The 23,703-nt window shown below is 33.7% G+C and overlaps 1 protein-coding gene across 1 annotated transcript in view; it reads left to right on the top strand.

Moving 5' to 3' along the window:
* The window catches only part of GUCY1A2 (guanylate cyclase 1 soluble subunit alpha 2), a 340,761-nt gene that overhangs the window by 74,035 nt on the left and 243,023 nt on the right, over positions 1–23,703 (top strand). The window contains exon 4 of the mRNA XM_054592483.1: positions 9,350–10,068. Coding sequence (XP_054448458.1) covers positions 9,350–10,068 — 719 coding nt within the window. The remainder of the gene's footprint in view (positions 1–9,349; positions 10,069–23,703) is intronic.

Genomic DNA, 23,703 nt, shown 5'->3' with positions numbered 1-23,703 from the left:
GATGTGTGAGAGAGAAACATCAATCAGTTGCCTCTCATAAGCACCCCAACCAGGGACCGAACCCACAATCCAGGCATGTGCCTTGACCAGGAGTAGTACGGGGAGACCTTTACTTTGCAAAATGACACCCAACTGAACCACACTAATCGGGGCTTATTGTATATACTTTTATTCACTTTCTCTATGATTTGTCTATTAGCTCCATTTGATACTGACAGAGGTGTATTAGTTTCCCACGATAATTATAATTGTGTAGAATTCTTTCACTTTTAATTTTTAATATATATAATAGTTTAATTGAAATATTCACATACCATACAGTTCACCTATTTAAAGTATAAACTTCAGCAGGTTTTTAGAATGTTATGAAGTCATGCAACCATTAATTATTACAATTAATTTTAGAACATTTTTATTACTCCAAAAAGATATCCCATACTCATTAGCAATCAATTTTTAATTATTTTTTGCTTTATATATTTAGCTTCAGGTTGTTTGGCTTATGCAGGTTTATGTCTTCCTCGATCTTTTTTGTAAATTGTGATTTTGTTTAATAATGTCTATTTATCCTGATTAGTACTTTTAACCTTAATTCTACCTTGTTTGATATTAATATTGCTTTTTCCTTTTTCCTTTTCCTTTTTGCAGTGTGTTGAAATTATTTATCTCCTGCTAAGGTTCAACCTTTTAAAAAAATCTCACTTTATAAGTGTAATTCTTACAGATGGGGTGAGAATTTCTGCCATTTGATGGGAGAACTTTATGTTTAGTGAAATTCAACTTCACTAATTTTTTTCTTTCATTATGATTTATGATAATTATTTATTTTACATTGTTTTTTCTTCATCTTATTTTTTCTGTTTTACAAATTACACCTATAAGTGTTAAAATATTGAAATTCAATATGTATGAATTTCATTTTGAAATTATATATATTATAAATTGAATATGTATATATTTATATTTTACCTTTGTATTTAAATGTTCTGTTCTACTTTCCCATTTCATTACTGGTTATTTTCCTTTTCCTGTTACTCAACTTAGATATGTTTTTTTATTATTATTTTAAAGCCAAATATCACTTATTTCCCTACTAAGAATGTAGTTTTTCCCTAGTAACGCAAGTCCCTTTTAAAAGAGAACTTTAGAATGCTGATACTTTTTTCCTTTCCCCCTCCTCCCATTTCTCGTCAGCTTCCTAATGTCTGGATTTTGTTGAGATTTTTCAGTTCCAGATTATGAATCAAATTATCTAAAAGTTGTCAGTAGTTTCCCTTTTCCTTTATTTCAGTAATCTTTATTTATATATATATTACAAATTTGCAGATAATCTTTCATGATTATATATCTGTATCTGAATTAGAATGTGTGTGTTTGTGTGTCTATAGCAAGGTTCATTGCTTCTCTATTATTTTCCTAAGATGTTCCACTGAGGTAGTGTGGTTTCTCTGAATCTTCACTAGATATCTTAACTGGTAATGCATTCTCAGACTTAAATCCTCTTGGTATTACACATCTATTATTCGACCATCATATAGCTTCCAGTGTTGCAGATGAGAAGAACAATTTTTTAAAAGTTTTTTAAATTACTTATTTTTTCTTGTAAATTAAAAGATTTTCTTCTTTAAGCCTGAGTAATTTTTATTTTTATATTTCAGGAATTTAATCAGATGCTCCTAGATGTGTGTGTGCGCGCATGCCTGCGTGTGTGCGTGTGTGCATGTGTGTGTGTGTGTGTGTGTGTGTGTGTGTGTGTGTGTTCTTGCCAAACTTTGCTAGAACGTGTGCCTTTTCCCCCAGTAGATTCAGGATTTTATACAGTTCAGGAGAAATTCTCTATTATTTGTTTACTTATTGCTGTTTCTCCATTGGTTCCTTTTTCTCATTCTAGATCATACCATTTTTATAGGTTGTATTCTTTCATGAAATAATGCTAAACCATTCAAAGTCAACAGAAATATCACAGAAATATATGTAATAAAAAAGAATATCTGCTATTTTATAAGGAAGGTGCATGGTGTGCTTTGGTATTTGAAAGGAAGAAGTAAGTGAGTGTTCAATCGTACTTTACTGATGCTTTATTTTTTTATTTTTTTATTTTTAAAATTTTATTTAAATTTATTTTTTCAAATACATTTTACATTTGTCTCTGCCTACCCCCCCGCCCCCCACTTTCCCTTGCCCTCTCCCTCCTTCCCTCCCTCAGCTCTTCCCCTTTGGTTTTGTCCATGAGTCCTTGCTATATGTTCCTTTACTTTCCCCTTCCCTTCCTTTTCCCCGCCCCCTCTCCTTCCCTCTTGTCTCTGTTGATTTCTTCTCCTTTCAGTGTTGCTGGTCTTATTTTCCTTGCATCTTTGTTTTGTTGGTTAGGTTCCGCTTATAGGTGAGATCATATGGTATTCGTCTTTCGCCCTCTGGCTTATTTCGCTTAGCATAATGCTCTCCAGTTCCATCCATGCTGTCGCGAATTTTAGTAGTTCTATTTTTCTTTCTGCTGCGTAGTATTCCATTGTGTATATGTACCATAACTTTTTGATCCAGTCATCTACTGATGGGCATTTAGGTTGCTTCCTACACTTGGCTATTGTAAATTGTGCTGCTATGAACATTGGGGTGCATAGGTTCTTTTGTATTGGTGTTTTGGTGTTCTTAGGGTATAGTCTCAGCAGGGGAATCACTGGATCAAAAGGCACTTCCATTTTCAGCTTTCTGAGGAAATTCCACACTGCTTTCCACAGTGGCTGCACCAGTCTGCATTCCCACCAACAGTGTACTGGGGTTCCCTTTTCTCCACAGCCTCGCCAGCACCTGTTGTTTGTGGATCTGTTTCTGATGGCCATTCTGACCGGTGTGAGGTGGTACCTCATTGTGGTTTTGATCTGCATTTCTCTGATGGCTAGTGATGCTGAGCATCCTTTCAAATGCCTCTGGGCCCTCTGTATCTCCTCCTTGGGAAAGTATCTGCCCAGGTCCTTTGCCCATTTTTTGATTGGATCGTTTGTCTTCTTGGAGTGGAGTCGAGTGAGTTCTTTATATATTTTGGAGATCAAACCTCTATCTGATGTATCATTAGCGAATATATTTTTCCATATGGTTGCTCCCTTTTCATTTTGCTGATGTTTTCTTTTGCCGTGCAGAAGCTTCTTATTTTGATGAGGTCCCACTTGTTTATTCTTTCCTTTATGTCCCTTGCTTTAGGAGACATATCAGTGAAAAAATTGCTGCGTGGGATATCTGAGAGTTTCCTGCCAATGTTCTCCTCTAGGACTTTTATGGTGTTGCGACTTATATTTAAGTCTTTTATCCTTCTTGAGTTTATTTTTGTGTATTTTTTAAATGTAGTGTTTTTGGGAAAAAAGTATTCCACAGTATTCAGTGTTTGGCTTCATCTCCGTTATGCCATGTTTCTCACTATTAAAATTTATAGCCTGTGTATATTTTAAAGCATATCTTAGCATATTTTCAAAATATTCAAACTGTAAACTTAAGCATTACAAATATTTTTGTGCCTGAAGCACTAGTTATGCTCCTAATAATATCTATTCCTTTGAGTATTCAAGAATTGATGTTAAAAATATGTTAGATATTTTCCCTATTACTATGCTTAGCAAATTCTGTGATTATTGTTAGCTATTATATATTATGCACTTGAAAGTTGTTAAGAGAGTAGGTATTAAATGTTCTCACCACAAAAAAGAGGTGGTAATTATGTGATGTGATGAAGGTGTTAGCTAACACTATGGTGATAATCATTTTGCAATATATGAGTATCAAATTAACACATTTTACATCTTAAAGTTATACAATATAATATGTTAGTTATATCTCTATAAAGGTGGAAAATATAATTGTTTTTCTAAACAAATAACCATCTCCTTAAAATATTGAAATCTCTTTACAGTTTGGACTTGAGATATAGTTACATTGCTTAGATAATAGGTTGAGAAAGCCTAAGTAATTAATCAAAAAATAATTATGAAGTGTCTGGTTGGTAGGTATTCAGCTGCTTAGTTGCAGTTGAAGCAACTCAAAGGTATAACTCTTGCTTTGGTATTTTCACATGTTAGTGGAGACTGATGCCCTTGCTGGGTGATAAGTATGGTCTCTGGACTTAAAAAGATGCTGCTTCCCCTTTTTTATTAATAGATCTTCGCTTAGAAGATCCTGTACCCAAGTTAGCACTAAATCTTTGGTTATGTAACTCTATTCACTCTATTCACTTAGTTCTCAAGCAAGTCAATATTACCCTTTCCAAGTATAAAGGTCAGATATGTTATAAGTAATTTCAGCTTTCCAATAATGTTATAGATTCAGCTAAAAATTAGCATTTATGTTTCTCTACTTTGCCATCATACTTCTCACACCATTATACTCAGTCTTCGACCCTCACACCTCCACTAATATGGCTCTTTCACAGATCTCCAAAGTTCTGACAGATCCAATTTAGTTTTTTGTCCTTATCTTGATCTTGCTGTGGCATTTGATAACTGTTGGCTGCTCCTTGTAACCCCTTTCTGTTGACTTCACTGACACATTAATTTATTCAATATCCAGTCAATATTTATTGACCACCTACTAACTGTCAGGCAGTATGCTAAGCATTAATGATAGAACAATGAGCAAGAGATGCATTTTTCACCCCATACAGATGTTTTACTCCAGATTTTGTATTACACAGCCTTTACTTTGAGACAAGTCTCTGCTACCTATAGTTGTGTGAACTTAGGCAAATTTCTTAACATTACTCACCTGTAAAATGAGGACAATTAAACATATTTACTTGATAGGAATTTTTAAGCTATTTAATAAAGTAATTTATGAAAAGTTGGGCACATTGCTTGGTACTTGCTTTTTCATTCTTACCGGCACTGCCTAGTTCAATCTATAAAGACATTGCAACATTCCTCTGGCTGCTGTCTTTGACTCTCGTCATGGCTGCTTTAAGTCCATCTTCTACATTTCTGATTAATTAACAACTCATTACCCACCCCTGATCCCCAGTTGTTACCCACTTAACTGCTTGCCGTTTTTACCTGACCGTGCTAGGCTCTTGTGCCTTCCTGGTGGGTCATCAAAATTCCATGACTGTCTATCTGCTAGTGTGCTTGTTCCTTCTTTCTTTGCCTTTTAAATAAACCACTTTTTCTTCAAGTTTCCCTTTAAACATATTTCCCTGAGGAAAGGTTAGACATCCTTTTTTTCTGTACCTTTTGTAAGACTCTGACTCTGTTACAGCCCAATCACGCTGTGATTTAATTATCTGTAGGGGCCCATGTGAAAAAAAAATGTGTTTAGCTGTCTTGGTATCCTTAGATGTGGCACAACTGTAGCTTTAAAAACTTTATTATAGTTATCCAACAAACAATGTTTGTTTAGTTTCTGTGAATGAAGTCTTAGTGTCTTAGGTATGCAGACATAAATGGGAAAAGGTCCTTGTCCTCAAGAAGTAAGTGCACAGCATGAAGCCAGATGGATAGCAGATAAGGGACACAAGATTCATGTCATGAATGAGCAGACTGTTTCATTTACAGTTGAAGGATGTCAGCATTTAGGCTATTCATTTTTTTGGAGATAAACTAACAATAACTTAAAATTCTGATTTCTAAGTTACTTGTTAATAAAAGTTTGTTTCTTGGGGAAATGTATTCTTATAGATCTAAATGTCAAGCTGTCATAGTGTCTTATGATAGAGAAGATGAGCATTGTCTACATGTTTTGAGTGATTTACTGTAAGTAGGGGTTTGCATTAGTCGCAGGTGGAACCTTGGAGTGAGCACTGCACACAGTTGTCGGAGCTGAACTAATTTCCCTGTGCTTTCTACATTTGGAGATAAAGGCTAAATAAAGTCTTGGCTCTTGATTCATAGCATACTTGCAAAAGCTGAAGTGATCTTTCCCTAGTTTTAATTTTTCAAAGTCTTAAGTTTTTTTTCCTGATTTTGCACAGTTTAACATTTGTGAGGACAAAAAATTTGGATTAGGTAATTGAATATTGTGGTTTATATAGAAGTACTATGTATGGCATTTGAGTGTAATATTCAAAATAATTCAGTTTTTCATTATTGGTACAAGTCACTTTTGTATCTTAGTGGGCCTTGGTGTCATTTGAGAACTACCAAGCCCCATACCTTAAAGTACAGAAGTGCTTTTTAAGGCAACAAGGATTTCTATTTCATAGGGTGCAGTTACTCATTCATACAGTAGTTTTTGTTGCCTCTGGTGAATTTGCCTGTTATTTTTTTTGAAGATTCTTTGGAATTTTGACATTGGAGATAGAACAGAAGCATATAAGCTTACTGTATTATATTTACACATGTGTTCTTAGTAACTGTGAGGACACTTTTAATGCTGTGAAAAATGCAAGTTAGAAGAAATTCTATTTTTCTTTTCTGTGCATAGAGATCCTAAGTCCTTTTAAGGTTCAACTCTTCAAAGTATGGAAGTAGTCCATGGAATATTTTCAGTGGCACATAGGATTTTGTAGTTCAGCAGATATGGTCAGATTATACAAAACTTTATTGTGAATTTAGTTTTTAATTAGACATGTATAATTAAAAGTTTTAATAGTGACAACATTGTGAAGGGACATGAATTTAATTTGTATGTAGTAGAATTTTTTAGTTATGTTATAGTGAAGGTGATATAAGAATTTGCACAGCAAGATGTTTTAGTGAAGGCATTTTCATACAGACAGTAATCAAACCGGAGTATGGGTTTATAAGCCAAGAGAGAAGGGAGATTTAGGAGGAAGAGTTGATGAGTAGAATCAAGTGAAAGGAAAAACAACAAACAAGGTTACCTAAGATGAGGACAAAACAGTATATACTGGTTTAAGTAGTTATAAAAGCAGTTTCAGTGGAGCAGTTGGAACAGGAGCCAAATTGCAATATGTGTCATCTATCTTGTTTTCTCCCACACTAGTGAGCTGGACAGATGAGTGCTGTTATTATCAATTCCAGCCGGTATTGTTGTTAGTGAATGCGGCATATGTTGAAGGGCAATCTTGTAATATGACCCTGTGAGTGGCAACTGATGTTTTTATCTTAATAGGTGACTTTCTTAGCTTGCTTTAAACATCAAATCTATGCAACTAAAATTAATGTGAAATGCTTCATAATGAAGGGACTCTTTTTTCATGTAGATTTTTACTTTTTTCATTTTCCACATTGATTTTAAGAACTTCTGTGTCAGACTGGCTTTTTAACTTCGCTACTGCAGTGTTTAGACTCTATAGTGAGGTCTCATAAAATACTTGATTTTTTTTTACTCTATTCATTAACTGATATTGTTGAATGCTTTATTTTATCACTCCTGGGTGGAGAGAACCCCTGGAGGATAGTAGGTATGGACAGAAAACCAAGCCATAGACAGCCTAAACTGCTCTGCACTCTTAACAGGGCAGTACTAAAGTGATCTATCTTTTCCCAGTCCTGCCTTTCAGGATCTTTTCATAAGATGGAGTAGAGTAGGCAAGGGAATATTAAAACATAAGTTACATGTATTGATTTTAGCTCTGGGGGATGAAAAAATCCTCTGTGCTTCTAAGTTTTTATGGCTGGTCTAAGAATTAAATTGACATAAAACAGATTCACAGAAGAAAAACAATTTAATTATGGATGTACTGGGCTCCATAAGATATGGGGCCTACAGACGGTCAGCAACTGGGGCTTGTACGTCATTCTGAACTAAGGAGAAGGGTAGAAGTCTGATACTTCACAGGTGGGGAAGGCAATTCACATGGAGATGGAAAGGCAAGTGTTTATGGGGTGGGTCATGGGGAGACAATGGGTTACAGAAGGGACTTTGGTCTCTAAGGTCTATTACACATAACCCATATTCTTAGTAGTTATCTTGAGTCAAAGATCTTCATGGACCAGGCCATTTATTGGAATTCTTTTAGGCAGTTAAGGGGGAGGTAAAAAGCTCTTCCTGAGTTTTTTGTTTCTTAATAATCCTCATGACAAAGAGACATATTTTGGGGTGACAAAATCCTGTTTCCCTATATAATCAAAGTAAAAGGGTGAAACAATAGAGTGATTCTAATATAAGTTTCCTTTAGCATACAGATTCAACTCTTTTACATGTGTTGTATTCCTCTTTGGACCATCAATTACCGCTTTTTTTTTTTTTTTTTTTTTTTTTTTTTTACCTCAGGTCACCCTCAAGGGTGAATCTACTTGATCGCATGTGCCTCTGTTTCTAATCAGTACATGCATTGAGTGTGTGTGTGTATCTATATATGTATATATGTATTTTTCATTATAATTACATTACTATAAGGTAGAGTTCTTTCTTTCTTTTCTTTTCCTGCCACAGCATCTAGGAATGAGTATGAGCTTAGAAAATTAACAAAGACTTTTAACTCTACTTGGTCCAATTACAACTCCACTCTTGGCTATTTTTACTTTTTTAGGTGAAAGGATGCAAAGCATTCCACAGTTCTGCCATTTTTAATTCCCTGTGTTGTCTCTCACTGAGGTGTAGCTGACCTACAGGACTTCCCCTGAGATTGCTGACTTAAATCCTTCTGTTTATCCTAGATAACCTGATGCATTTCATCACTCATACACCATAGATTCCCTTTCTGGTTGATATTCCACTTAACAAGTGGATTTTGTTAAGTAAGGTGGTAATATTGGATGGACATAATATAGAGACCTTATAGCTGCCTCTATAAAAATCCTTTAACAATGAGTGAAATCATTAAAGAAAAGATATTATTTGTGCTAATTACAGCAAAAGGAATAGGGCAATGAAAAGTTAGATTAACAGCATTTAAAAAGTTATTGCTCCAGGGGTTGGGGGAGGGAGAAATAAACAGGTGAGAGACAGAGGATTTTTAGGGAAATTAAACTACTCTGGATGGTGGAAACACATAATTATATACTTGTCAAAACCCAAAGAGGACAATACCAAGGGTGAACCCTAATGTTAACTGTGGATTTTTGGGTGATAATGTTTTGTCAATATAATCACTATAACAAACGTACTGTTGTAGTGCACTATGTTGACTGTGGGGTGGGGGACTTGTGTGTGGAAGGCGACAGGAATATATAGAAAATGTTTTTACGTTCTTTGTGCTCAATTTTGCTTTGAATCTAAAACTGTTCTAAAAATAAAGTATGTTTAAAAACAAACAAAAGAGTTTATGCTCATTAACATCTTAGAACCATCCAGAAGGTGAAATTTACTTTCTCTGCCTCAAAATGGATGAATTAACCTATTTGGGAAATTGGCAAAACTCTCATATTTCACCCACTTAGCTACCTCACTTGATAAGTATTTAAAAGCTAGACATTCAATTATTTATGTTATTCTTCACTAACATTTGCTTCCCATTTACCTCTAGGTTTGAAGTTTGAGGAAATTCAAGAAAGATTTGGTGAGGAATTCTTTAATATATGCTTTGATGAGAATGAGAGAGTCCTTCGAGCTGTAGGTGGCACGTTGCAGGACTTTTTTAATGGCTTTGATGCTTTGTTGGAACACATTAGAACTTCTTTTGGAAAACAGGCCACTCTGGAGTCACCATCATTCCTATGCAAAGAGCTTCCTGAAGGTGCCCTTATGCTCCACTACTTCCATCCTCACCATGTTGTGGGCTTTGCGATGCTGGGGATGATTAAGGCTGCAGGAAAGAAGATCTATCGGTTGGATGTGGAAGTGGAACAGGTTGCAAATGAGAAATTGTGCTCTGATGGCTCAAACCCAGGCAACTGTAGCTGTCTTACTTTCCTTATCAAAGAATGCGAAAATAGTAATATCACAAAAAACCTTCCTCAGGGAACCTCCCAAGTTCCTGAGGACCTGAGAATTAGCATCAACACCTTCTGCAGAGCCTTCCCTTTCCACTTGATGTTTGACCCCAACATGTCAGTGCTTCAGCTGGGGGAAGGCCTGAGGAAGCAGCTCCGGTGTGACACTCACAAAGTGCTCAAGTTTGAGGACTGCTTTGAGATTGTTTCTCCAAAGGTGAATGCCACCTTCGAAAGGGTCCTGCTGAGACTGTCTACCCCATTTGTGATTAGGACCAAGCCTGAGGCTTCTGGCACAGAAAATAAAGACAAGGTAAGTGGCCATGAACTTGAGATGGGTGATGGAAACTAGAAGATTGCATAATTATTTCAGTAAATTACATGCTGGCTGTACTTGTAATTATTTAGGCAAGAGAGCTTAAAGTGCCATTTAGAAAATTACTGATCCCTGGATGTATGTAATAAGATTTGGCCCTACTCCCAGCCATTTTGCATAGTGTTTGCATATTCCATTAATTTATTTCAGCATATAAAAAGAAGACATTTATTAATACTAGCCATATTAATTACAAAAATGATAGGACTTGTTAAAAATCTGATACTGTAAACCCATGAATGTTTTCACTGATTGAAGGCAAACTATGAGAGAAATGGTAAGACTGGTTTCAACATTGTGGGACTTTCTTGCCTTATCCTTAAATAAATAAAGGCCAAGAGCTAGCTACACTTTGAGTATGTTCTGTTCTAAATTTCATAATCTAGGAACATCTGGTTTATATTATAGTTTTGTCTTAATGTGCAGAATAATGTAGTTTCTGAAAGTTGGAAATGAAGTAACTCTCAGGAGTTCTAATTAAATTTTAGCCCATGTTTCTTTAGAACATATTTACTCCTTGAGAGAATACATTGAACACTAGGAATTTTTATTGTGGATTTCTTTGAAGCCATTTGGGAGAATCTGAGTTATAAATTATAAATAAATGATGGAAAGAACGGAAGTACATCTTAACATAGTTGAGTTTCAATAAACGTATTTCCTCAGATAAATATTTTTTAGAAAAAGTCAACCACAAAATAAATAATAATATGTGAAGAAAAAACAGCCATGGCTATTTTAAACTTGGTGATATATTTTCAGTGATTAAAAGGAAAAATTAATGTTTATTACCAGAGTAGACATTTGAATGTACATTTAGTTTTCAATAGAGTTTCAGTATTTTGTATCAAGATAAATATTTTGTATCAAGGTAAATAATGTTCTCTTAGGCTTGTTCCCAAGCATTTTGGGAAATGTGTTGGCTTTCAGGAATGAATAGGTTGAACTGGGCTGATGGAAGGAAGTGTTGCAGAAACAACTGAAAACTCAGTGAATGAATAATCTACACATATTCCAAAGTGCCTGCAGAAATAAAAAAAAAAGAGGAAATAGCCTCCTGAAAACAAAGACATTTTTGAAGATTTTTAAATCAGTATAATTTATTCATTTTTATAATTTTGAAATTCAACAGGAAAATTGTAAACAAATAATTTGAGAAAGATGAAAGGATGCACACTTATTCATGACTGAATCAGGTGATTTAGGAATCATCATTCAGTAGTGTTTTCATCACATAAATTCAGTGATTTGAAAACATCTAAGGAAAAGCCTGCAGATTCCATTTTGGTATGTATTAGGATATTTTAGTCTGAATGCACTTCATTATTTTTATTTGATTATACATGATGTTTTAAATATTATTTTTCACTTGTGCCATGTGTATGTGTGTGTATATACATACACACACATATATATATTTTCAATAACTGCTACCCATTTTGAAGCTTTTTAGACTGGAAGAAAGTTGTTAAATATATATATATTTTATATATTTATATATATTTTTTGTATATATATTTTTTGGCCATGTTTGTACTTGTGTTAAAAATGGAATTATTCTAATTATTCTATCTTTGTAATGCAGGGAATATTAAAGTGTTAATTCTGTATTACAGAAGTACAATATTTGGTTAGGAGGATTTGTAGCATCTCTCTGGCTTTTAGAATTGAAGTTAATATTTTTAAAAATGTGCCTGAAGTAGAATATATTATTACCGACGTTAATTGCTTTATATTTTTGGTGGATTTGAGAAATATTAATTCAACTTAAAGTTACTGCTTCAGATCCCCCCCACTCCATATTTCATCTGGCTACATTTCTATTTAATTTGTATACCAGTGTAAGAAATAGACATAATGAAATGATGATTCAAATGTCAAGGCCCCCTGCCAGTTCCAGTAATAAGGGACTGTGCTCATTGAGAAGATGCAATTATAATTTAAACATGTCAGTGGCAGTTTAAAAATAAAACAATAGGCAGGATTTTTGGTTGGAATAAGAACGAGAGTCTTGTCATCTTACCTTTACATTTCTGCTCATTTATCTGGGTTTGCCAGAATGGGATATTTGGGAGGTTCCAGTTAGCCCAAATAGAAACTAGTCAATAAAGTTGTGGCCTGGAGTGGGTCTTAACTAGATGCATAACATTTTTGAATTATTATGTTGCTAAATTCTAAATTCATAGTCTTAAAACATGGAAATAAGAAAGAAAATCAGGGTTAAAAATTGTTACTATTGATAAATTTGACCTTGATATTCATTATTTTCCCCACAATAGCTGTTTCTGTTAATAACTTTGTTGTCTAATGTTTCTAATTTGATAAGAAAGTGTTATTTTAAAATAATTTAGGATATTTATTTCTTAGTCAACAGTGAAGGCTTTCATGATAATTTAACTATTTTGGCCATTCATTTAATACCTATGAACCACCACCCCTGCCATCAAAACAAAAACAAAAACAAACCAGCAAAAACAAAAGTTAATCATGCAGTTGAATGACGGTAAATCATGTGCAAAATGAACTGTAATGCTTTTGCTAAACCATGACCTTTGTCATTTTGTGTTGTCAGTCAGTGCGTAACTGCATGGCTAGAGGTAGAGTATGTTTGTGAGCAATTTGATGAGCTACTGATGAAATAGGAAACCATCATCTGAGTTATAAAGACATAAGAGTTGGTTACCAAGCAGCAAGAATGTCACTGACAGGCATCTGATGCAGTAATTATGGCCAGAATTTAATTCAACAGAATTTTGAGGTCAGAAAGAACTCTTCCAGATGGCTTGACAAAGTGTTGATTTCCATTTTTAATTTTGTTCCCTCTACATCTTCTCGAAGTGATCATTCATGCCTCACATATTCTTCTCTCTCAATTTTCTATTTTTTCCATATGGCATTCCTATGTTTTTATCTTTTTAAAAAATTTTGTTTATTTATTAGAAGATTTTTATTTATTTTCTTTTTAGACAGAGGGGAAGGGAGAGAGAAATACAGGGCAACCTCTGTATGAGAAACATCAATGTGTGGTTGCCTCTCATGTGCTCCCTGCTGGGGACATGGCCTGCAACCCAGGCTTATGCCCAGGCTGGGAATCGAACCAGCGACTCTTTGCTTCACAGTCTGGTGCTCAGTCCACTGAATCACACCTGCCAGGGCATATTTATTTATTTTTAAACAGGGGAAAGGAGGGAGAAAGAGAGCGAGAGAACCATTGATGTGAAAGAGGAACATTGATCAGTTGCCTCTCACACTCACTCCATCTGGTGATGGAACCCACAATACAGGTGTGGGCCCTGACCAGAATTGAACCGGAGATCTTTCGCTTTGCGGCACAGTACCCAGACGACTGAGACACACTGGTCAGGGATGTTTTTGTCTTTGTTTAAGCTCAATTCCTTTTTTAATCATCTTCTCTTATCAGATCTCAAGCATTAAATATGAATAAATTAGTTTACTATTTAAAAATAACAGATTCAGCTTTGGGGATTAAGACTTAAATGGGAATCCATGTTAATTTGTGCATCTTTCAGGTTATTCTAATCTAATATTCTGAGAATTTGGAAGTTCATCACCTAGATCTTTTGAAGCATTGTGGCAAGTTTAAGAAGGAATTTGTTACAGTCCAATGTGTGTTCAGGTATCAATATTTGGTCATATAAACCTAACTCATTGACTTAGATCCCAGCACTTGTCTTGTATGTAAAGGGCCGTGTTTGTAGTGGGACTATTAGAAATTGGAGGACTGGCACGTAGCTTCATTTTCTGCATTGTAAGGTCATGATGTGTGGGGCAAGTGGCAACAGACTGGGAGAGAGGTATCTCTGACAATCATCATTTTAGTAAATCCCTATAATCTCTGAGCCTCAAATTTATTCATTTGGAAATTAAGGAAACTAGACTAATAATAAATATTTTTACTCCTTTATGAGTCAACCTTAACAATATAGAAATTTATATGAGGTCAGTTGATAATGAAGCTTTCTGTCATCCCTATAATTCAATGAATTTAGGTGCCTTTTTAAAAAAGGCAGAGAGGAATCTGTCTTTTCAACCATACAGGCTCATTCTAATATGGAGACTAAGTTAAAATAATTCTCTGGCACCTTTGCTGTCAAATAACTCAGAAAGTCATTTGTGAGGATTAAATGGAATACTCTTGTAAAATTCTTAGTAAATCTTTGGCCTCTTGGTTAAATAAATGTTAAATAAATGTTCATTATTATTACTTCTACCACTATTAATGTTCCTTTCTACTTGTTACATTCCTTCCGATCATTTTCCTCCTCATTTCTTTTATTTTTATTTTTATTTTTATTGTTCAGATACATTTGTCTCCATTTTCCTGCTACCACTTTCCCCTGCCCCACCCACTGCCGTCTCCCGCCCTCAATCCTTCCCCACTTTGGCTTTGTCCATGGGGCCTTTAGACATGTTCCTTGACCGGACCCTTCCCTTCTTTTACCCGTTACCCCTCCTCCCTCCTCCCTTCCTGTTACTGTTGGTTTGTTTTTTCTTTAAAGAAGTACTGGAGGTGGTTAACAGATTTAATAATTTTAAAGAAATAGCAAATATACCTAACATCTTTACAAAATGTGACTTGGGACTTGATTCTCGTCTTTTTAATAAAAGACTGGAATACCCCTTGTCACTTTCTCTATAGGAACTCTGTTTAGATCTGCTTTTTATGTAGACTGTCATTGTTTTAAAATTCTTGGTGTTTTTTTCAGAGTCATGAAAGTTTGGAACCAAGGTTTTATTACCTGTGTCTACTAATATGTTTCCTGTTCACTTGCTACAGCGCTTGGCTGTGCCTGTGGCTTCTAAAATAAAGTGGCCTTCTTAGCTTAGGAACGACCTGAAGCAGCAATGGATTTTGACAAACAATAAATAACATGAACTCTTTTGACATTTTTTCTTAGTAGCAACACTTCAAAGAACTTTAATAACATTGTGGAAGGAATCTAGCATTTGAAGTGCATCATCTTTACTAGAGAGCAATAGCACTGCACTGTTACTCTTCTTTGCTTTAGTTCTCATGTTTGGAACTGAGGAAAAGCATAACAACACATTTCTTTTTCAATCCCTGGAAGTATCCTCATATTTGTCTTATTATTTAGAAACTATGAAAAAATCCTGGGAAATAATTTCCAGAGAATAAAGGAAGAATTAACCTCTGATCTCTGTGGTCAGAGTTATTTTCAAAATGCTTTTTTATCTTTCCTAGTCACGTGGCCAGCTTTTTCTGACATGATGGTTGAAAAGTTTATTAATCTTACCATACCAAAGTGACACTGTTCAAAGACAAGTTTCATTGGGTCGTTAAGAACACATTATTTGACTTTAATCTAATTTGGGAAAATGTGAGCTTTTCTTCTCTTTTTAGGTCATAACATTCTATTAGAAAATTTCAAATATTGAACAATATTTTAGTGATGGACAAAATGACATTAGGACTTTCTCTATAAATAAGCGTTATAGAACATAGACATAACTTAATTAAAAACTATCTGGAATTTTCTTTCCTTTTGTAATAATAAATGAGATCTTTAATTTTGTGTTGTTTATTTTTCTCTAAACTGACCCCTGAACATAAACTGCCTTACATGGTAGGTTAGACAAGTTGAGATTCTGATGCAGATATTACTGGAGTTCATTCTGGCTGTCTCCATTTTTAATGGCTGTAATGTTACAATATCTGTATAGTGCTATGTTACTGTATAGTTACTGTATTCTGTTCAGAAGAGGCTAAGGTAGATGATTATATAATGAATTAGATACTTCTTAAAGTGATCGTCATGCATAAGGTGCACATTTTACCATGTTTTTATTTCAAATATTGCAGTCCTAAATTTACAAAGGAGGTGGCTCCTACTGGATTTTTGACATTATTTAGCTATACTGTTGTAGGCTCTGATAGGGGTGGAAATTAGGCCCTTAGTTAAGTGTTGTTTACAGTCTTCTCAATTGTAATTGTTCCTTTTTAACTTAGAATAATTTTGTTTTAGCTGGTAACTTAAGTGTCAATAAATTAAAAGCCAAAGAGCTGCTTTTAATGTATTGTCTACCTCACCATTTTTCATGATGTTCTCTTTATTCACATTAACATTTTTAAAATATTCAGTGAAATTATTTTTAGTAAGTGTACATAATTGTGCAGCTATCACAAAAATACAATTTTAGAACACTTTATTACCCCCATTTGCAGTGAATCCCTGCTTCTATTCCCAATCCCAGAAAACCACTGGCCTACTTTCATCTGTATAGATTTGTCTTTTCGAGACATTTCCCATAAATGTAATTATACAAATAGGTGGTCTTCTTTTTTTTGGTCTAGCATAATGTTTTTGAGGTTTACCATGTTGTTTTATGTAGGAGCAATTTGTTCATTTTTAGTACTTAACAATAGTCCATTGCATAGATATACCACTGATTTTTTTCCCGATTCATCAGCTGATGGACACTGGATTATTTTCAGATTTTGGCTATTATGAGTATATTGCAGTGAGCATTTGCGTACAAGAGTTTGTGTTGAATACATATCCACTTCTCTTGGGAAGATTACTAGGACAGGAAATGCTGTGTCCTATGTTAAGTGTATGTTTTTTTTTTATTTTTATCTTTTTATTGTATTTTTCCATTACCATTTATCCCTATTATACCTTCTTCCACCATCACTCACTCCCTTTTTGCCCCATAATCACCACACTGTAGTCCACGTCCATGAGTACTTTTTCTTTTTTGCTCCATCAATTCATTCCCTTCCCCTGCCCACTGCCAGAGCTGTCAACCTACTCTTTATCTATGAGTCTGTCTCTATTTTGTTTGTTAGTTCAGTTCGTTCATTAGATTCCACATCTGAGTGAAGTCATATTGTATTTATCTTTCTCTGACTGGATTATTTCACTTAGCATAATATTGTCCGTGTCCAACCATGCTGTTGCAAAGGGTAAAATTTTCTTCTTTTTTATGGCCCAGTAGTATTCTGTTGTGTAAATGTACCACAGCTTTTTTATCCACTCATCTACCGATGGGCACTTGTACTTCTTCCAAATCTTCGCAATTGTAAGTAAGGCTTCAATGAACATAGCAGTGCTTATACTCTTTCAAATTAGTGTTTTGGTTTTCTTCAGCTATATTCCCAGAAGTGGAATCCCTAGGTCATAGGCAGTTTCATTTTTAATTTTTTGAGGTAACTCCATACTGCTTTCTATAGTGGCTGCACCAGTTTGCATTCCCACCCACAGTGCACTATGGTTTCCATTTCTCCACATCCTCACCAGCACTTGTTGTTTGTTGATTTATTGATGATAGCCATTCTGACAGGTGTGAGGTGATATTGCAGGGTGGTATTAATTTTTTTCACATGTCTATTGGCCTTCTGTATGTCCTTTTTGGAGAAGTGTCTATTCAGGTCCTTTGCCCATTTTTTGATTGGATTGTGTATCAAAACAACATGGTACCAGCGTAAAACAGACTCATATATCAATGGAACAGAATAAAGAGCTAGGAAATAAACCTGTGTCTGTACATTCAATTAATATTTGACAGAGGAAGTAAGCACATACAATGCGCTAAAGGTAGTTTATTCAATAAATGGTGTTGAGAAATTGGACAGATATGTGTAGAAAAAATGAAACAAGAAATTCAAAATGAATTAAAGACTTAAATGTTAGACCCCAAACCATAAAAATCATAGAAGGAAAGATAGGCAGTAAAATCTCAGACAATGCTCATAGCCATATTTTTTCTGATATACCTCCTCAGGCAAGGGAAACAAAAGAAAACTAAACAAATGAGACAAAATCAAACTAAACATTTTTTGCACAGCAGATGAAACCATCAACAAAATAAAAACACAACCCAATGAATGGGAGAAGATATTAACTGATAAATCTGATAAAAGGTTAATATCCCAAATTTCCAGAGAACTTATAAAACTCAGCACCCAAAAAGCAAATAATCCCATTAAATATGTTTAACTTTTTAAAGAAATTGCCATACTATTTAACAAAGAGGCTATACACCATTTCCCATTTGCAATATATGAGGGTTCAAATTTCTTCACATCCTTACCAACACTGAGTATTGTCACCATTTTTGACCATAACCATCCTAGCGGTTGCAAAGTGGTATTATATCTCGGATTTTAATTTGCATTTCCCTGATGTCTAATGATTTAAAGCATCTTTTCCCGTGCTTAGTAGCCATTGGTATAGCTTTGCTGGTTAAATATTTTAGTCAGATGCTCGCCCATATTTAATTGTGTTGTTTGTCTTCCTACTCTTGAACTGCACTTTTAAAAATAGACATTCTGGACATTACATTTACTTCAAAAGGTACTGTATTGTGAAGAACAATTTTATTTTGATGGTACCAATATTTTCTTTAATGGATTATGCTTTTGATATATCTAACAAATCTTTGTAACTCAAGACTACAGCGATTTTCTCCTTTATTTTCTTGTAGAAGTTTTATAATTTTAGTTCTTACATTTAGATCTGTGGTTCATTTTGAGGCATATTTTGTACATGACATGAAGAACAAAGTTTTTATTGTTGATTGTTTCCATATAGTCAGCCAGTTGTCTCAGCACATTTTGTTGAGAAAATGCAATGGCAACTTTGTCAAAAATCAATGTCTAAACTTTTCTATTCTTTTCAGTTTTTAAAAATATCTAACTTTATGCTGATAATATATTTTGATTACTGTATGAAAGTTAAATGTTGCAATTAGGTATTTTAAAGTACTCCAAGTTTGCTCTTTTTCAAAATTTGTTTTAGATATTCTAGGTTTTTTACATTTCCACGTACATTTTAGAATCCAGTTGCCAATTTCTAAAAAACCTTCCAGAATTTCGATAGGGATTGCACTAAATCTATAGATAATTTAGAAAGAATAGCCATCTTAACAATATCGAGTTGTTTATTCCATGAATACACCTTTATCAATTCATTTAGATCTTTAATTTTTGTCAAAAATGTTTTAGTTTTCAGTGTACAGGCCTTGCACTTTTTTATTAAATTTATGTTTATTCTTTATTGATCATATTGTGAGTAGAATATTAAAAATGTATTTTATTAATATATAAGAATACAAATTATTTTTTATCTATTGTTCTTGAGTCCTATGACTTTGCTAAACTTAGATTAGCTGAGTGGTATAGAATAAACAAAAATGCATTTTTTTACATAGATACTTTAGTACTTTTTACTTACATGGTCATGTATTCTGAGAGTTGAGACAGTTTTCTTCTTGTTTTTCAGTCTCCCTCCTTTCTTCTCTCCTTCCCTTTACTTTCCTTCCCTTTTGTGGTATTATTTGCCTATTATAAAGCCAATTATATATAATAATAGTTGTATTAATTGTATATGTAATATCTAATTGCAATTATATGATATATTTGTGTTTTTAAAAAGGAAATAGAAAAGAAAGGACAGTATATTACACTGTATGCATATCTTATATTTATTCACATATTTACCATTATCAGTGCTTTTTATTTCTTCTCATGTATTCATGGATTTCTTCCAACCTGAAGGAATTCCTTTAGTATGCCTTGTATCGTACATTTGCTAGTACAAAGTTTTATTACTCTGTTCATCGGGGAATGTCTTTATTTCACCTTCATTTTTGATAGTTTTCAGTATATAGAATTCTTGGTTGACAGTATTTCCCCCTCAGCAATTTGAATATATAATTTTCTCTCTTTGGCTTCTGTTGTTTACAGTGAGAAGTTGTTAATTGTACTGTTATTTCTTTCTATGAAGGATATAGAAGATATTGATGTAATAGAGAGTGACTGGTCTTGGGTTAAAGAGATTGATGAGGCTGAAAAAAGTGTCATGTACTATTTTTAAAGGGAATATATAAGCTCATGCATTTCTCTTATGTCTTAGTACTGACAGCATTCCAAAAGTGGTTGCTCCATTACACCATGTGATGTGTCCTTGCACATCAGTTTAATTTCTTCTTCCTTTAAAAAATGGAACTATATCTTTTTGTAGCTACTACAGATTTTAATCATATATTTTCTTCAATCTCTTATTGTAGTCCTTTTGAGTTTTTGTCATAAAAGAATTTATACTTTGTATAAATTTTGGAAAATGCAGAACATTAAGGAAAAATACCATCTATTTTTATTATTAGTATCCCTGAAATATCTACTCTGTACCTATTTTTACTTTTTCCTAGAAATCTCATTAGTCATATGGCTGTAGATAATTAAATTTTTAAAGATCTCTGTTTTTATAATAAAGTAATATGTTCCAATTTAATCTTTACCATTTTTCAAGGTTTCTTTTAGTAGTGCATTTAGCTATTTTTTTTGTGTGTGTGTAATATTTTCTCTGATTACTCAACAGAAGTCCAACATATTTTGGCACATCTAGTACTCCCACTTTTGTTACTTCCTGTGTAGTAGTTTTCTATAATCTTCAATTTACTTTCCTGTAAAAAGATATTTATGGGCAAACTCTGTCAGAAGCTTCTGATGTAAGTCTAGCTTACATCAATTAATACTGTTTGCATATTTCAGCATTTTTTCTTACATTCAACTTTATGTTTTGTAGTCATAGCTTAGGTTGAAATGACAGATGTATTTCTGGGTATATTTTTTTCCTCAGGGCCATATGGTAACCCAGCAGTTGCAGCTGAACAATAAGGCTCAGGTGTACGTTTAGACTTCCTTTCTTTTTTCTCTGAGCAACAACTGAACTCTATGGGCCAATTGAGCTTTCCGAGAACATTAGAAAATCATGGACATATAGGTGTTGTTATGACAACAGTGTAAGATGCATCATTTAAAAGAACATGCAGAAATTATCTTAAGAACTGTAACCCTATGTTCTTCTGAAAACTCCATATTATTACTGATACTCTGTTTTCAGTATGTTGGGGAGATAGCTTAGGTGGTTATGGCAAGTGCTTCCGACTTTCTGAAGTATCTATTCAGGATAGAAAAAGATATCAGAGGCAAGGCAACATAATACAGTAGATTTTTTCTTCTCTTTTTATCAAATTGTTTTTACTCTTTAAAGATTCTGAAATTTGGTGTCTGGGTTCCAGAATTCAGGTCACAACTTAATTCTTGCTTGCTGTAGCAACTTTTAAATCATGATTTAAGCTTTCCTTTTTGAAGCGGGTTTTGTGATAGTGTCTATCATGGTTCTGATTGAAGCAATTGGCCTCACATGTGTTTTGGTTTGGCCTATTTCCTGAACAAGCACTGTAGGGTTGAGAGGCAGTATTGTGCCTGATTAAGGGTACAGTCTCTGGAGCAGAATTTCCCAGGTTCAGATTCTCTCTGTCATTTACTAGCTGAGTGACTGAGCAATTTAACTTTTTAAAACTTATTTTTCTTGCCAAACTCATGGCCGGTGGGCTGCTATTTTACTCTCTCATTTTCTTGGCACAAATAACTGTCACGTGTTTCTGACTTGTACAAATACACTTACCACTTCTTTCAGGTTTACCGCCAAATTTCTCTAATGTTCTGTGCGTTGTTTTCTTTATCTTTAATCTTTAGTTTTGATTAGGTCCTAATCCCTTTGTGAAATTTTAATATAATTTATTCTTTTTAAATATTCTTAATATTTAAAAAGCATATATATGCATGCACGTGTGTTTGTATGGAAATAATATAATAATAAATAATACAAGTATAAACTCTATGTCTCATATTCACAACTGTAAACCTACTTTTCTCTATCCTGTATGTATATGTGTATATATACACTTTCAAATATTTGAATAGTAGTCAAATAGAAGAGCATTATTATTTATTATATTTTGTTTTAGAAGGAAGACATAGGATCAACAAGTAGATTTATAAGGAAGCAGATTTGATTTGGGATTGAAAGGAATTTTCCAACTATTAGGAACAGGAAAAATTGAGAAAGTTGCCTTTTGAGGTAGTGAGCTACACAATACTTGAATACTTGGGGGTAGGAAGATATTGAATGACAAACTTTCAGAGATATTTTATTGACGATTCATAGAGGGAATCCAAATATCTTCAAAGTAAGTAATGTGGCTACATTATTTTTATAATGCTGTTTTCAGAGAGTAAGAGTAGAACTCATGTTATGGACTTTTTATGCTATTAGGATAAAAATATGTATACCATTTTATAGAGGATATGGTTTAACCTAAAAGAACTAATGAATTTGTGGAATAGAGGTTTATAAAAACTGTCATTCTGTGTACCAGTTCTTCTTCTAAAACTTAGTGCATGATGTCCTTCAAAATTCAACTCAATAAAGTATCTTTGAAATGTCTCCTATATTTGGGTTTTCCAAGCGTAGCAGTCAATTTTCACTCCCCAAAAGACAATGAAAAATAAATTTCTGTGATCTATTATGAATAGTTAAACATAGTAAAACCTGCCTTTAAAACTTTTGCAATTTATAGGCATGCTTTATAAGAAAGTTATTTACTTATGTTTTTCAGCATTTATGATATTGGACCTTTGGGAAATCCTGAAATTGTAAACAAGTCATTAATATATGAGTCTTTAACAAGTTTTATTCAGGCTTACTAAATAACAGAAAATAGAAAGCCAGTGTTCACATTTATAGGATATAGGTAGTTAAAGGCTATGACCTCTCATTATATCTGCTTTTACCAGACTTGAAAAATAGGATTCAGATCCCTTGATCATGTTTAATAGTAATTTCTTATTTTGTTGGGGAATAGAGTTTGCCACAATATAATTTTCTGAAAAGAATCAAACTCTTTATGGTTGAATCACTTATGATTTTGTTTGTTTTCACTTTCCCTAAACTGAATACAGTGTGTGTGTCTTTCATGAAGGTTCGGGGGAGCAGAGGAAGAAGGTTGATCCCCAAATCTTTCTCTTTGAAGGAGGGGTCAGGAACTATATTATTTGTCAGGACAGACTTATTTGTAATGTTGTTGATGGTTGATATTGAGAATGGCTTGATAACATGTACAACTCCTTAAAAGGATGGAGATGTCAATTTCACATGTCTTAAAATTATGAGTGAATGAATGACTTGGTGTTGACCATTCAACACTGGCTTCCTTCCTTCCTCTTTAGGAAAGGTGAGGGAAATCTCTCTATGTATGCAAAAAACTTATACTATGATCTATATAGTCCCTTGCATTTCCATATTTTCTAATTTAGATGCTATTATGAATGCAATAAAAAATGTAGTTTTAATACTAGATTTTAATGAGTTGGAAAGAAATTCTTCAAAATATTTTACATTGAAAAGATTCTGTGCTACTGTGATGCATTCCTAGGAAGGTTATAAAGTCTTCTAATCTTAAGCTTTATGAGACTAATTATGACAATTTATTTTCAGTGGTTTAATTACCATTCTGCTCTGCTCTGTGGTTTTAGGGAATTTTTCCATATTACAAGTTGTTTATTCTGTTAAATAATATACATATTATTTAATATGTAATACATTATATATAAAATTGAAAAGATATAAAGTTTTGTAAAGTTAGAGTCCTTGCCTATTCCATACTAGTTTATAGAAATAAATAATTTGTAATAAATTACAGGTTCTGTTCTCAGTTTCTCTGTAATCTTTCTGATTTTATGAG

The sequence above is a fragment of the Pteronotus mesoamericanus genome, unplaced genomic scaffold (genome assembly GCF_021234165.1).
Source record: "Pteronotus mesoamericanus isolate MK-2021 breed Mesoamerican mustached bat unplaced genomic scaffold, CSHL_Meso_final scaffold_36, whole genome shotgun sequence".
Classification (NCBI taxonomy): domain Eukaryota; kingdom Metazoa; phylum Chordata; class Mammalia; order Chiroptera; family Mormoopidae; genus Pteronotus; species Pteronotus mesoamericanus.
This window is presented reverse-complemented; position numbering and strand designations above follow the sequence as displayed.